General features: G+C 50.4%; 1 protein-coding gene across 6 annotated transcripts in view; it reads left to right on the top strand.

Annotated features, from left to right (window-relative positions):
* SLC22A23 (solute carrier family 22 member 23) overlaps positions 1 to 15516 on the top strand; it is a 163384-nt gene that overhangs the window by 39099 nt on the left and 108769 nt on the right. For 4 of the 6 annotated variants that reach the window (XR_005384216.1, XM_038584042.1, XM_038584043.1 and 1 more), the window contains exon 3: positions 2642 to 2796. The exons of 1 other annotated variant lie outside the window; for it this stretch is intronic. Coding sequence is in view for 4 of the 5 variants with exons in the window: in XM_038584042.1 (XP_038439970.1) it covers positions 2642 to 2796 (155 nt within the window). In the remaining variant the exon portion in view is untranslated. Of the gene's footprint in view, positions 1 to 2641; positions 2797 to 6372; positions 7044 to 15516 lie in introns of those variants that run through there. One more of the 6 variants, XM_038584045.1, reaches the window with a different exon arrangement.

The following is a 15516-nucleotide window of genomic DNA, read 5'->3' as shown; positions in this document are numbered from 1 at the left end:
AAATCTCCTCAAATCACTCTTTCTGAGCGGGCCATCTGTTTCCTGCTGAGACCCTGTGTTATTTCTCTATGGCTGCCGTGACGAATTAACACACACTCAGTGGCTTGAGTTAATGAACTTGCAGTTGTGCAGTTCACACTAGGCTAGAGTCAAGGTGCGGGCAGGGTGGTCTTTCTGGAGGCTTCAGGAAGGGATCCTTTCCTGTGCTATTTCCAGCTTCCAGCAACCGCCCGTATTCCTTGGCTCGCGGCCCCTCTCCTAGCCTCAAAGCCAGCAGTGGCATTTGGGTCCTGCTCACACCGCCTCTCTCTGCCCCCTGCAGTCAGAAGAGGGTCTCCAGGTACTTAGATTGGATCCACCTGAATCATCACCTGGTCTCAGGGTCTTTAACCTTAATCGCATCTGCAGAGCCCCCTTTGCCCATAAAAGGTGACATACTCCCAGGTTCTGAGGAGTAGGACGTGGACAACCCTGAGGGCCACTACTCCACCCACTTTAGATCCAAGCTCTGTGTTACGGGTTTAGGAGTGTGGTTTTGTCAGTCATCTCCGAGGGCATTCTGCTCTGGAGGAAGCCAGTTCGCACTAAAACTCCGATGATCATCGCACTGGTTGAACACTTGCTACATCACCTGCACATATTCACACCTGCCAACAACCCCGCTCGGCCAGCATTAGCCGGTACTCCTCCAAAGAAGACTCCAGGCTCGCCTGAACAAGCATACTCTTTCCCAAGAGCTTGCGTTCAAGACCAAGGTGTCCGCTCTTACGTGGTGAGCCTGTATTCAAGACTGCGCTGGCTGCTTTTAAAGGCCACATCTGCCCCATAGGGGCTAAAAATAATTTTTACTTACTGATCTTAGCAGCCATTTGGGAGGGAGAGATTTAGAATAGTTTCTTCGAGTTAAAAATAAAAAATCAAGGATCTTTTCTAAAGTATCAGAACAGGGCAAACCCTGCTTGGTGGGCATCCAAACTGTAGAGAGATGTAAGAAGGAGTCATGCGAGCTAGACATTTAACCATTCGCTCTGTGGCAGGCATCGTGCCCACATCCATCATCTCCCATAGTGATCTCAGTAATGCTGTGAAGTCAGACAGTTATCCCCATTTTACAGACGAGGAAGGGGAAATAACAACGGAGAAGTTAGATCTCATCTTTGTTTCTCCTCATTTCAGGAGGCCAGCCAAGCCATATCCTAAATTTATTTCTTTAAGTGAATTGGGTTCGGATGAAACTACCTATAGGGTCCTAAGTGACCAGGGCTTAATGGCCCCAGCACCAGTCGGGAGAAGCAGTGCCTAGTAAAAGCACAGATGAGAGTGGATTCGCATTGGCGTTGAGTTCATAGTCCTGGCCTCATTTCATTAAACCAGCGTGACTAAGAATTTATGAAAGAAATTGTGCTCTGCAGTTTCCTCCCCCAAATTTTCTTGAAATTGCATCCATTCCTTTCACAGGACACAGAGATGCGTTACTAATTGCTTTTTTCTTAACAGCTTTATTGAGAGAGAATTTACATGCCCTAAAGCTCACCCATTTCAAGCATGTAATTCAGTGAGTTTTAGTATATTTAGAGTCCTACAACCATCACCACACTCTACGTTTACAATATTTCCATCACCTGAGACGGAAGTCTCTCGTTCGCTTCCAGGCATTCTCTATTCTTATTCTCAGCCGTAGGCCACGAATCTACTTTCTGTTTTTGTCACGAGAATGTCACAAGGATGTCTGGGCCACTCTGAGCCATTGAGCTGCTCTGTAGGCGTTTGGGGTACCAGGTGTAGAGGTTTTTCCCTTGGCAGAGAGTCCCCTGTTCCCATTTTTCTGTGAGCTATCCTTCCAGTTCAAACTGAATTTGTAATGTTAATTTGTGTGATGGAGAGTTGGGGTTGTTTTTTTTCCCCCTACTGAGTTGATGAAGCAAGAGATGATAAGATACCTCTGGAAGGATGGAGAACTAGTGACACCCCTTGCCCTAGGACCCCCCCCTTCTGTCCTGCCTGCCATGCTCGAAGCGCATCGCCCCCTAAACATCACCAGTCTTGCACCAGCCCCTCTGTAACCCCCGCCAACCTAGCATGCGCGCTGCCCTTTCCAGAAACACAGTAGGCCGGGTCCTTTCCAACCCCATGGCTACCTGCCGGGGCGGGGCATGGGTGGGGGCTTCACTTTGAGGCCCATGCTCCTTAGTTATTGTTCAAACTCTCTTGGTTTAGTCTGCGATCCCTTAAAAAGCATTTCTTATCATGTAGTTGGAAGAGACCAGGAGCCATCAGGGCCCCGACTGGCGGGCCGCACTGAGCTCAGGTAGGACTGGTTAGCGGCCCAGAGAAAGGACGCGAGGCGACTTGGCTCCCCCAGCTGACTTTGGAGCAGATTCCAAGGTCTGGGCTTGGGGAGCTGTTATGATGCTGTCACTCTTGCCTTGAATCACCCCCTTATCCACACTGTTTTGACCTGTGCCCCCTTGAATGCAAAGCGAGGTGTTGGGGCTGAACTTGCTCCGAGGGCCCTTCCCGGGCTCCGCGTCGCTGGGCCTGGAGGCCGCAGAGCCTGCTGGGCTGCTCGTCCCGCGGGGTGGGCGCCGGGGCGAGCGTGTCCGCGGCGACCACCCCTAACTGTCGCCCTCTCCGTGTGCAGGGTCGGCCGGCGGCCTGTGCTGCTCTTCTCCATCATCTTCATTCTGATCTTTGGACTCACCGTGGCCCTGTCCGTGAACGTGACCATGTTCAGCACCCTCAGGTTCTTCGAAGGGTTCTGTCTGGCTGGAATAATCCTCACCTTGTACGCACTACGTAAGTCGGAGCCCCCCTGCAGGACGCTCCGGGCCGCGAGGTCACGGGAGGGGCCGCGGGCTTTGGGAGGCGCCAGCTCCAGGGGCCCCGGGGCGCCGCCCGCACCCCGGCCCAGGTGCAGCCGGGGCTCGCGTGGACGGGCCTCTGCGTTCCCCGGGGTGCTCGGTGCTCCCCCGACCCCGCGCTTCCAGGCCCGGCTGCTGCGGCCTGGCCCGGCTCGGGGTCCGCCGCTCCCACAGGTTGTCCTGTTTCCTTTCCCTGCGGTCACGCCGAGTCGAGTCCACGCTGGCTGCGCTCACGTGCCACCTGCTGCGCTCTGCGCGGGAGCCTCTGCCCCGTTCCCGGAGAGCAGCGGGCAGCGTGCGTTAGCGTCTGCCCTTTTTAGGGGAAAGAGAAGTTTCCTCCACTGATCGAACGTGTTTGTTGGCTGTATTAATGCCCTCATCAGGTGTGCTTGTATCTCATTTCTTGGTCGTTGGTGTTGACCAAAATAGCCACAAACCCACGGTGAGGACAGAGGTTTTAGGCTCTGATGTTTTACTGATTTTTCTGGTTTTTTTATTTGTTTTGGGGTTTTTTTTTCTAGATTTTTAAAAATCTATTCATGAGAGAAGTTTTAGGCACTGAAGTTTTACTTATTTTCTGTTTATTTTTATTTTTTTATTTTTTTAGATTTTTTTTTAAACTCTATTTATTCGTGAGAGATGCAGAGGGGGAGGCAGAGACCCAGGCAGAGGGAGAAGCAGGCTCCATGCAATGAGCCCCAAGAGGGACTCAATCCCAGGACCCTGGGGTCACGCCCTGGGCCGAAGTTAGACACTCAACCATTGAGCCACCCAGCGTCCCTTAATTTCTGGTTTTATACTTTTTCACTACTGGGTGGAAATGTCTGTTAGGAATAACATAAAATGATTTACAATGTATTTTGCCTGCTTCTTCCTCTTTGACAACAGGGGTAAGAGTCACACACAGAGACAGTGCCCAGTCGCTCTGATTCTCGGACATGTGCCTGTTTGAGACTCAGAATCAATTTATAACATCGTTTCAGAGTCACAAACCAGGAACGAGCTTGGGAACATGACAGATGTGTCCTTTCACATCTACAATTGGTGGTTGTGTCTTCTTCTTCCAACCTGGAACCGAATCGTACTTTCTTATAAATCACCATTTCCACTTTACTAGTGTTTGAGGACCCTTGTGTCCAGCAGGGAGGGATTCCTGAGGATTATGTGAGTTCAAGGTCATTGGGTCCGGGTGATGGCTGTTTGCAGGCTTTGTTTCTCTGAACAAACAACACGGGCAATGAGCTTGAAGGTTCCCAATGCCAGTGCCATTGTTTGGCCTTGCACGCCCTGTGTCCTTGCGTGCAGAGGAGCAGTTTCCATGCTCTTTTCTGGAGGAGAGCTGACTTGCCCTACACATGTACAAGGCCTGATGGGTTTGCTCCTCAGGCAGCTGTCCTCACGAGGCTCCTGGTTCCCACAGGATGGCAGGGGGCCAGCACATCCTTGCAGATGCCACTCATGGAGATGGCTCTGCACATTGAATGAGTAGAAGAGCTGCGCTCAGGAATGTAGCAGGAGCATTACCTCCTTGTCACCAGCTCGGTGCTTCTCAGACTCAGGGTGTTGATGGAAAACTGCCTCAGAGCAGTCCTGTCTTGCATGCCAGCCGCTAGCAGTTGGCCACGGCTGCCAGGGAATGTAGAGAACACTAAGGAGGACGCTTCAGGGCTCCCTGGGAGAGGGCACCCAGAGTCCTTGGCCGTGTCTGCTGTGCGTAAAGGAGGGGGTGATGGCACTTGCCACCTCTGCAACTCTCCCTGAATTAAGCCAGAGCTGGAGAGAATTGCCCCTCGCCCGTATTGTTCTAGCCTCACGTAGGGCTGTTTTGCTGGCAGGTGTTGTGACATCATGCCATCGGCCCCGTGAAACCCCTTGCTGGGTTGACTGCGGAAAACGAAGCTTCGGATGTGTTTTCACAGGATTGCACAGTGAGTGCTTTATCCTAGAGCGTTCTCTGTCAAAGAGTGTGCTTATCCTCGGAAGGTGCTTTGCTCTGCTCCCGTGTGCACAGAATCACAGAACCTGGTCATCTGCAAACGTTAGTGCAAACTAAACACTTTAGACTTTGCAGGTCTCCGTAGCAGCCGCGGACTCCGCCGCCATATGGCAAAAGCAACCATAAGTCATACCTAAATGAACAGGCGTGGCTGTGTGCCAATAAAACTTTACTTAACCGAAACAGAAAGTGGGCCTGGTTGGACCTGTGAGCCATAATATTTCAGCCACCGATAGGAGTGAGTCTCTGTCCTTCACTGGCCTCTAGGAAGCTCAAGAGCTTAGAATCTAATCCAGGCATGTGTGTGATGAGCCTGACGAGCTGAGCTTTAAATTCTGGCTTCTCTCCTAATTTCACCTGAACTTTCCTCCTTTCATTTTTCCTTTGTCCCATTTTCCTGTTTCCATAATGCAAGGGCTACTCTGTCCCCCGTGTGTGTGCAAGGAGCCTTAGGTTTCTTTCTGAAATAGACTAGGGCATAAATAAATAATTATGTTTCCTTAAGTTGGGGTTACCAGCCAACCATCATGACCACCATCACGGCAATGAGGATTCCCGGGTACCAACCAGCAACCTACGGCCTGAACAGATGCAGTACGTGATAGAGCAAAGTTAGAATAAAGCGAGAGGGAGCCAGTGAGGACTCGGGGTTCACTGAGGGGATACTGAAGCTCAAGTGTAAATTAGGGAGAGGTTGGCCGATGGCAGGAGAGCTGAGACTGGCAAGGGCAATCAAAACTGGAAATGAAGTTGTAGCGGGCACTGCGATTCGGGCAGGGTGCGGGGCGTGCTGGGCGAGAGGAGCCCACCTCTCTGGCAGCGTTAGGCAAAGACAGAGGCTGGTGCTGAGAAGCGAAGAGGCCGGCTCCAGGTCTAGGGCGCAGGCTGGGTCTGGATTTCCAAACTAGCGTGCACACTGATGTCCCATACGCGGGTAGTATATGCGCTTAGTTAGAGCTCGGGAACTGGTTTGGCTTAAAGGAAATTACTGAGAACCCGGTCACGGGGTCCAAGTATTTATTGACTCTAAAGAAAAGTTTTTTAAATTGGGGGCATTGATTATTTGGAAAATACATTTTTAATGGTCCTGCCGTTCCCCAACCCCTTCAACCATAAGGTTTTTTTGTTGCTGCTGCTGTTTTAATCTCACTTAATGCATCTGCTGGAAAGGCCTGTATTTTCTCAGGAGAGAAACTGAGTATCCTTCTTTGAGTCCTGCAGGTGCTTGGCAATGGAAGTAGGGGAAGTAATGATTTGTGCAGATTTTGTTCCTTGTGTAGCTTGCCGAGAGGGTGGACTCTTCGTCTTGCGAAATGCTGCTGACTTGTGAAAGTTTTCAGCTTTATGTGCAAGGCTGCCGGAGGGGTTTTTTTTTTTTTCCTGCTTTGGAATTTTTCTAAGGTACATTGCAGTTAAATACGCTCTCCTTTAAACTTTTGTCTCCTTCGAGTCATCAAAGGGAGACGTGGTCGTGTAATTAGGACATAAAATAGAGATTATTGGCATCTTCCCCAGGAGCCTTTACATGGGAGCAGAGTGCACGCTGGCGCGAACAAGAAGAACCCGTGAAGGCGGATGGCGTGGTGTAGGGATGCCGTCGTGCTTCCCATCTGCCCGCGAAGCCGTCGGGAGACACCGAAATAATTAAACACACTCGGGCTACATCAGTGGCTTAATTGCATCCGTTTACCTTGGGACTAGGGAGAAAAAAAGTGGGGGAGAAAATGTTGACTCTGCTGGGCAAAAGGTGGGGAACCACAGGTGGAGAAAAGAAGCAGTGGGTCATGTCTCCTTATTTGTTTATGAAAAGGAAGCCTTATCAGCCACTAAAGAAATAGTCGCTTTTCGGTACAGGCTGACATGATACCTAACATCAGAGGGTATGTTCTTCTTCAAAAGAAGCGCATGAGAGATTATTGCCTTTTAAGTTAACTTCATGTTGGATGTACTAAGTCCTATGGGAGACCGATTTTTCCAATATAAATACTTTTTCTAGTTTCTCTCTTCATTTGATCTATCTTCCCCCTTCCCCATCATTGACAACCTCCCCTAGTCGCTGCCCCCCTCTCCACCGCCACCCAAATTTGAAATAATGAACTCTGATCTACTTTTTGCTGGGGGCAGAGACCATATCTTACTTTGGGCAAATGAACAATCCTTTAATTTTGTTTTGGGACCTAACAACAGTGAACAATCTTTTTTTTTTTTTAAACTTTTCTCAAAGCTTCATGTTCTCATTATAATGACCCTCCTTAAGCCCCCACTGGCTTCACTGGATGAATTTTCACACATAATCAAGCAGTGACCAGAAATGTCACCGATGACTAAGTCACTGAGTATTTTGCAAAATCAGAAGCCAAGTCTAATTGGCAACGAGACTCAGGAAGGTCTTGAGTTTGCTCTGGGTGGGGTGATGTTCTATGCCCCGCACGGCACTGATGGCTTTAGCCTCTCACCCAAGTGCTTGAGTAATTCCTAACATGCTGATGCAGGGTGACTCTTCCTCACTACTGCACGTGTTTCTATGACTTGATGTCTTTCTGAAATATTACTCCTCAGAACATATTTCCGTCAACTGGGTTGTAAAGCATCAACGCCATGCTGTACATTAAAAAAAAAAAAAAAAAAGGACTAAACCAGAACTCTTCACATAACGAGCAGCTGAGCTATGGAATGAATAGAATGGTGATTACCACCGTCAAGTACAAGTGGCTTCCAGTGGCTTCTGGTTCACTTCTTCTGAGGAATAAATATTTGCACTGCATTTGGGTGAAGGGACAGTTTTGCACAGAATGCGTGCTTGGTCACTATGGCCTTCGTCTTTCCTCTCTCAGTCCTCCCCGTCTTCAGATTCCTGAGCCCTCCCCAGAGCAGCATGACGGAGCCAGAACCCCGTTCTTCTGGTGGGACCGGCTCTACTGACATAGCTTTTTTTCAACCAAGGAAATGAGTCAGAGTTTACCAAAAGCCTTTGACAAAGCCTCTTTTTTTTTTTTTTTTTTTTTTTTAAGATTGTATTTATTTACTCATGGGAGACATAGAGAGGGAGGCAGAGACACAGGCAGAGGGAGAAGCAGGCTCTGTGTGGGGAGCCCGATGCGGGTCTCGATCCCAGGACCCCGGGATCACGCCCTGGGCTAAAGGCAGATGCTTAACCACTGAGGCCCCCCCACCCCCCGGCGTCAAGATGGAACATGGGGTCTTACTCAGAGGAAGAGTGAGGGGCAGGATGCCATCCTTGTAACCCATGCACCCGTGTTCCTCTGTCCAGATGTTAGGGCAAGACAGCAGGTATACATTGCCAACGGGTATAAGTACGCCTCAGAGCACTTTTTTTTTTTTAATGTTTTAAATTTGCTGAAGATAATCTTGTCTCCAAATTGGAGGGGAAAACAACAGATACTTTGATATCTGGCATTTTGAAATGAGACTATTTGGATGCCTTTTCCACATAGTGGACGGTGTTACAAAAGCCATGCGCATCCTTCAGGACCGGGTTTTTCCCAGAATAGAATTTCAGTGGTGCTTCCGTTGAAACAAAGCAGTTCACCACACTAGCAGGAGAGATAAAAAGATCTGGAAATCAGGAGATCTGAGCAACGGCGGACCATATGCCGTGGACCTACTCCACGTCAGTGACAAATTGCTTTATCTGAAAGCTTCTGTCTCCCTTGTCTCTTAAGTCAAGGCACATGGGCCTTCAAATTACATCCTATGGAGCTGTGAGATCCCTTCCTGGAACTGTTTGTGGGGAAGATGGATGGAAAGCAACAACAAAAACCCCCAATGGATCCTATATGACAACATTTAATACTGCTGTAACAGTAAGGACAAAACCACATGAAAATCCACTGGTCTCTACTGCAGCTTCTATAGCTTTTTTTTTTTTTTTTTTTTTTTTTAAGATTTTATTCATTCATGAGAGACACAGAAAGAGGCAGAGACACAGGCAGAGGGAGAAGCAGGCTCCATGCACCGGGAGCCCGACGTGGGATTCGATCCCGGGTCTCCGGGATCACGCCCTGGGCCAAAGGCAGGTGCCAAACCACTGCGCCATCCAGGGATCCCTGGCTTTTGAGTTCTAAGCTTAACTTCAGCATTGGAGGGACATGAAACCAGGTGTACTCAGCCCTGAATCATGTGACTGTGCCATGCCAGATAAACTCTGCTTTAGATAGTTTATGTTTTGGGTTTTGGTGACGTTGGCGGAAACACAAGACTGCTTTCTCCTTCACACATTCACTCGGGAGACATGCTAGGGCCTACTCCGTGCCGGGGGGGAGAATGGCCTGAGCACTTACGGGGCACTGTCGGGTGCTGAGCTCACAGAGGCACACATACTTCTTGCCCTCCAGGACACTCAGATGTTAGTGAGTAAAGATGCAGGGACAGGCCTGGTTGAAGGGAGAGTGTCAGAAGGCAACCCCTGAGCTGTGAGCCTGGTGAGGTCAGGGAGAGTGGGTGTTTGCTATTTGCAGTGGGTGCTCAGACGCCAAAGAGCCTAGTATATTCTGGGCCCCGTGCTTGGGGCGGAGGCTGGGACAGCGCCCAGAGGTCCTGTCCTCCACAACCCTGGGACAACGCCAGGCTAGCCAAGGGTCTCAAGCAAGACAGGCGAACCATTGTATGCCTTGGGGGATCACTCAGGCTGTGGCAGAGGAGAGCAGACCAAGGAGGAAGGCCAGGCTCAAGGCTGGGAGGCTGCTGCAGGATGCAGGTGAGGGAGGAGAAGAGCCTCAAGACACCGTGGCCACAGCCTAGCTGACCGAAGAACGGGGGTGGGGGGAGGGCAGGTGACCAGCTTGGACAGCTGGATGGATTCCCCTCCAACTGGAGGGCAAAGGGATGCAGCCCTGGCACTGATTCCAAATCCTGTAGATTTGGAAGCTCCTGACCACTGCCTTCCTCTGGCAGGCTTGGCGGGAGCAGATATGATGACTTGGTGGTGCCTTCAGGACATCCGAGGGCTGATTTAGCAAGTGGTTGGCTACTCAGAAGTTCAGGAGCAGGATCCGTGGGTCCTGAGCATACAGGTAGCAGTCAAGGGCCGGGGAATAATAACTGACATCACCCAGGGACCGTGTAACACGAGGACTAAACGGGTGGAGGTAGAAGAACCAGTTGGGGAAGATGGGAGGTGATAGCCTGACTAGTCGGCAGAGAGTCCGAATAGGCTGGTACCTGGGGAGCTAGGGAAGGGCCCACAGGGTGGGACATGATGCAAGACCGGGCTTGGGAAACGCCCATTAGATGTAGCAATGACCGCCTGGTAGGTCGGAGGCGACTGGGCAAAGGCAAGCACCGCTCAACTTAGTGAGGAACCTAATCTAGTGACTCCAGTACAGGCTTCACTCTATGTATTCTGCACAGAATCCTGTCCTGCCCCCATGTCAAAGAAAATGGCTTTTTTATTGTGATTAAATGTATATAGCATACAATTTACCATTTTAGCCGTTAAGGGTCCCATTCAGTGGCTTAAGTACATCCTTGCTGTGCAAGAACACACCTTTTTAACAGTGGCAAATGTTCATTATAATTGGGTAGAAAAATTGAATCAGGGGGCAAATCCGTAATGACTATTCTTCCTTGAAGTCACCCAAAACAGTACATTTTCACGGCCCAACAACGGGGCCTTCCGAGCCCGGTGAATCAGAGATACGGTCTTGCTCTCTCCGAGATGTTTCGTGGCCCGCCCGGAAGGCCAGCTCGGAGGAGCGCACCCCAGCCTCTCAGCACCAACACACGTGTGCGCGAGCACGTGTCAGCAACGGAAAAGCTCCTGGGAGGGACCCCAAGGTGGGGTGCAAGCCGTGCCCCCACTCACCCACTGTGGTCTTGGCCACAGGGGACCTCACAGCCTGATCCATTGTCTCACCCGTGAAGGATCATGCACAGAAGGTGGATGTGATCACCATTGGCAAACCATGGTCCAGAGAAATGGGGGGCATGTTGCTTGGGTGTGAGCTTTTTTTTTTTTAAAGATTTTATTTATTTATTCATGAGAGACACAGAAGACAGAGAGAGGCAGAGACACAGGCAGAGGGAGATGCAGGCTCCATGTAGGGAGCCCAATGTGGGACTCGATCCCCTGACCCTGGGATCATGCCCTGAGCCAACGGCAGATGCTCCACCGCTGAGCCCCCAGGTGCCCCTAAACCTGTGACTTTTGAAAGTCTATCTGCCCTCCTCTATGTCGGGACGATGGCAGCTCTTGTTCTTGATGTGATTGGTGTGAAAAACGTACGCACCCAGGACAGGGGTGAGTGGGGCATGAAGAAGAGCTTTACTTCGAAATGGCACAGGGTTTTCTGTTGTTCTTTTCAAATGACTCTTTGGGAGGAAAAGCTGTCAGAGCCACCTTCCAGTTACTGGTCCAAGAGCGTGTAAGACCTGCCCCATATTTGGGGTGAGATGATGGACGGCACCGTGTTTAATTTTGGTTTTGCTGCCCCGTCTGGAGAAGTGTTCCTTCCACAAGAGCTAGCCCCCCAGCCCAGCATCCAGGCTCTCTTTTGGGTTGCGGGGACCCATTCAGCTCTTCTCCCTGGAGCCCCCCAAACCTGTGACAGGTGGGCCCTCCCTTGGCCAGGTTTGCGGCTCCTGCTGACCGAGACTGGATGTGGCACTTCTCTGTGACATTGGACTCCCAGGGTCTCTGAGCATCATTAAAGCTGTGCCCTCGACCCTGAGAGAAACCAATCTCGGGGGGGGGGGGGGGGGGTCCAAGGAACCAGGAAGCATCACAGCTGGGCCCCTGCGGGCAGCGTTCTCTGGTGGCCCGAGAGGGACAGCTCAGAGGCCAGCTGTGGGGCTCCTTTGGGCCTGCTGTGTGGAACACAGCACCTGGAGAGTCACGGGTCTCCCAACCACAGCTGCTGTTCTGTTCAAGGTCCCTTCCTCCTCCCCTGGGATGATTCTTGGAGATTTGATGATTTGATGATTCTTGGATGATTCTTGGAGAAAGGGGTACTGTGTGTCCAACCAGAGCTGGTCTCGCCCGCCCTTCTTTGAAAGCTGAAAGGTGCCTGTGTCCCTCCCAACCTGTGCCTTTTGAAAGCCTCAGGGCTTGATCTTTTGTTTTGTGCAAGTTCTGGGAAAGGGCTCAGAACTCTCTGGAAACCTTTGTCAGAGTGGGGGCAGGGCAGGAATTAGGGCCCCTTCTTCCGGCCCAGCCCACCACCCTTCTGCCATCGCAGCAGTTTTGCATAAGAAAGAGAGGACGGTTGCCGATCCTGGTGTGACTTGGAATTTCTGACTATTCTTCCCTGACATCTCTGTCATTTGTCAAGCTGGCATTGCTGTCTGCACATATGAGGCCCTGGGCTGCAACCACAGAGGCTCCTGAGATGGAGCAGCAGGTGAGGGTACAAATGATTTGTCTTGTTGATAAATATTATCGGCCTCTTTGTGGAGGGGGGCACCTGTGACTGCTTTTCCTTGGTATATGGGAGGTGGTGCCGGGAGGCCACCTGGCCCTCTGTCCCTGGTCACTGGCTCACTGTTTAGCTGGCCTCAGTGCTTGAAGCATGATTTTGTCTGCTATCTCATGATACCTCACTTGGTTGGATGGATGGATGGATGGATGGATGGATGGATGGATGGATGGATGGATGGATGGACAGATGGATGGGTGGGTGGATGGTTGGGTCGGTGGGTGGGTGGGTAGGTGGATGGATGGATGGATGGATGGATGGATGGATGGATGGATGGGAGGGTAGGTGAATGGATGGATGGGTGGATGGGTGGATGGATGATGGACGGACAGATGGACAGGTGGGTGGATGGATGGATGGATGGATGGATGGACGGATAGATGGGTGGGTAGATAGATGGGTGGATGGGTGAGTGGATGGTGGATAGATGGATGGGTGGGTGGGTGGATGGGTCGATGGATGGATGGATGGGAGGGTAGGTGAATGGATGGATGGGTGGATGGATGGACGGACAGATGGACAGGTGGATGGATGGGTGGGTGAATGGATGGGTGGGTGGGTGGGTAGAGAATCTCTTCTTTCCTTTTAGAAAGAATCACAGGCAGCCCTGACGAGCAAAGGTTAAACAGAATAGTTGAGGGAAACCTTGTGTGCTGACCTCCCTCCTCGTGTGCTCCAGCACATGCCTAGTGTGTATAGAGCACGGTGAGTAGGCCTCTGATGTGAAGGAATGAAAAGGAGAAACTGAAGAGTCATGACTATAGTTGTTTGGGGACAATCATAAGGTATTTATTGAACGTTTTCTAATTTCAGATACTACGCCAAGTTATTCATACACACGCATACCCCTCCACATGTATATTTTAAATTTTATAGCAACTATATAAAGTAGAGCCTACTCATGGCCCCATTTTGCAGATAAGGAAACTGAAACCTCTAGTCCCTAGACCTTGTCTAGTTCACTAGGGGGTCCTTTAAGCAAGAGCTAATACTGGCCTTTGCACTGCACACTGATGCCGTGCTAATGCAACATAAATCCTTCATTTCACCCACCCCACAAGTCTATGTGTGGGCACCATTACTTTCCCCATTTGACAAATGGAAACCTGACTTGTAGGTGAGGTAACCTGTCCAAGGTCCTACACCAGAGTTAAAGGAGCCAGGTCTGTGTGGCTCCGGGGTCTGTGATCGTTGCTGTTGGGTTGTTTCCAACAGTCCTTTTTCTTCGTCTTAAAATATGTTATTATAAGCTTATTTAAATGTGTACAGAGTAAGGAGTTTGCGTTAGTGTCTATAACTTCTAACCAACTGTAACATCAAAATGTTAACAACATCTGATTTGGAAGCCAATACAGTCCAAATTAATAGCAGTACTTTAATGTGATGGATGAAGGGCTTTCCATGAAACAGAATCACCGCTCGCCCTTGTTGGGTTAAATAGCAGAAAGACCTAGCTTCAGCTGCAATTCCGTATTTAATCTCCTTTGGCCTCCGGACTTGAAAAATTCCAGCGTACATGATGCCTCTCCACAGAATTTTGCTGTCTAAAGTGATGTTACCCGTGCTAAGGCTTTGCCGGCTCCCCCTGCTGCCCGATGCCTCACTCGCTCACACTGATGGGGTGCCTCCTTGATGCTCTGCTCACCTGCCTCCTCCTCTTGAAGATAAAGGTAGATTCATCATTATTGAAACATTCATTAAATTGGTATTTAATCCATTTATGACTGGCATCGAGACTAGAAACCTTCACACCTGCCTGTTCCTGGTACTCCAGTGCCGACGAAGTTGGCCTTCACAGAGGCGGCAGGTGCAAAACTCCCATCCTCTGCCTGACGCCAGGCCCCGCCGAGGTCCTTATGCCTGTGCCGTCGTACACGTGCGGCCACGCAGTTCTCCTGCCACTGTATGCAGACCACTTGCAGCCAGCGTTCATGCAGCCTTCGGGAGTGGACCTCTAGATGCGACGTGGGCTTGAGCATCTCAGGCCCACCCTGGGTTACAGGCAGCTCATCCGCATGAGCCAGGTTACACCTAATGTTAACATAGACTAACATTTTCACTGACAGTAGGACATAAAATTTAGAAATTCTTGTAGACTGCCAAGAATGCATCCACAGATGACCACGGTCTTCCCACCCCACTTCTGAAGCCGGTGTCCTAGAGGGTGGCCCCACCTGGGTGACCCACTCTCCCTGGTCCTCTCTCCTCCTGCTCCCTTTCCCACTTCATGATGGTGCAGACGACGTGCTCAGGTCTGCTCCGTGCTCCCCTGTCTCTTTCACAGGTCAGGTTCCGCCATGGCTCTCTGGCCTTGCTCCCAACATGCTGAGGGGAAGGCACCTTCTCAATGCTGACCTCGCCCCTCTCACTGGGGAGCCCGGCCAGCCCGGATCTGCCCTCTTGACGGTGGGAGCCATGCAGAGATGCCACAGAGGAGGGGCTGGGAAGGCTTTCCCAGAGAGCTCAGGCCAAGGAAGCAGGATGTTTGGGCTTTCTCTGTGGGCAGTGGGGAGCCATCGCCAGGTTTTTGTTCTCTGTTTTGCGGAGAGAACTCTAGGGGTCCTTCCCTTCTTGTGCCACGGGCTGCCAGAAAGCAATACTAGTTTGTGCAGTTTAACAAGTTTGACAGAACAATTCCCCCCCTTGAAGTCTATGGCATCCCGGGCGAAAGTTGACTGCAGAACACATCTTCTTAATCTGTGGTTCCCATAAACGAGATTTACCAAAACCACTCCTCTTCTTGACATTTTGTCACTGGATGGTCTTTGGAATCATCACACAGCTTCCTCATGTTCTAGGTGGTTTCTCGAGGCTCACACACTAGAGCCTGCTAGCCACATAGAAGGATTATTGTTAGAACTTTCACGTGAGCTCGGAATTGGTGGAGAGAAGCAAGTTACTCTAGGATACGTGAATCTTGCTCTTTAAAAAGGTTTAATTGAATTACGGAAGGCGCCACCCAGGGAGTCCCAAGCTGAAGTCCCAGGGTATCACGGTGCCCAAATCCCATTTTTCCCTTTGTAATCATTACCCAAGGACACAGTGGTGTTCTCTGACCTGTTCGTGGTTGGATCTTATTTTCCATTTCCTTTGTGAGGTCACTGGAGGGTCTTATTTCATGTTCTCTTCAGGGGATAATTGCTCTTTTGCTGTTTTTCCAGATTCTCCTTTTTGGCATTTTTCCTTTTGGTCTTGTGACAGTGGAAGCAAATGTTTGCACAGTTGG

The sequence above is a fragment of the Canis lupus genome, chromosome 35, assembly GCF_011100685.1.
Source record: "Canis lupus familiaris isolate Mischka breed German Shepherd chromosome 35, alternate assembly UU_Cfam_GSD_1.0, whole genome shotgun sequence".
NCBI classification, from domain to species: domain Eukaryota; kingdom Metazoa; phylum Chordata; class Mammalia; order Carnivora; family Canidae; genus Canis; species Canis lupus.
Note: the sequence above shows the minus strand (reverse complement) of the source record. Positions and strands in the feature narration are given on the sequence as shown.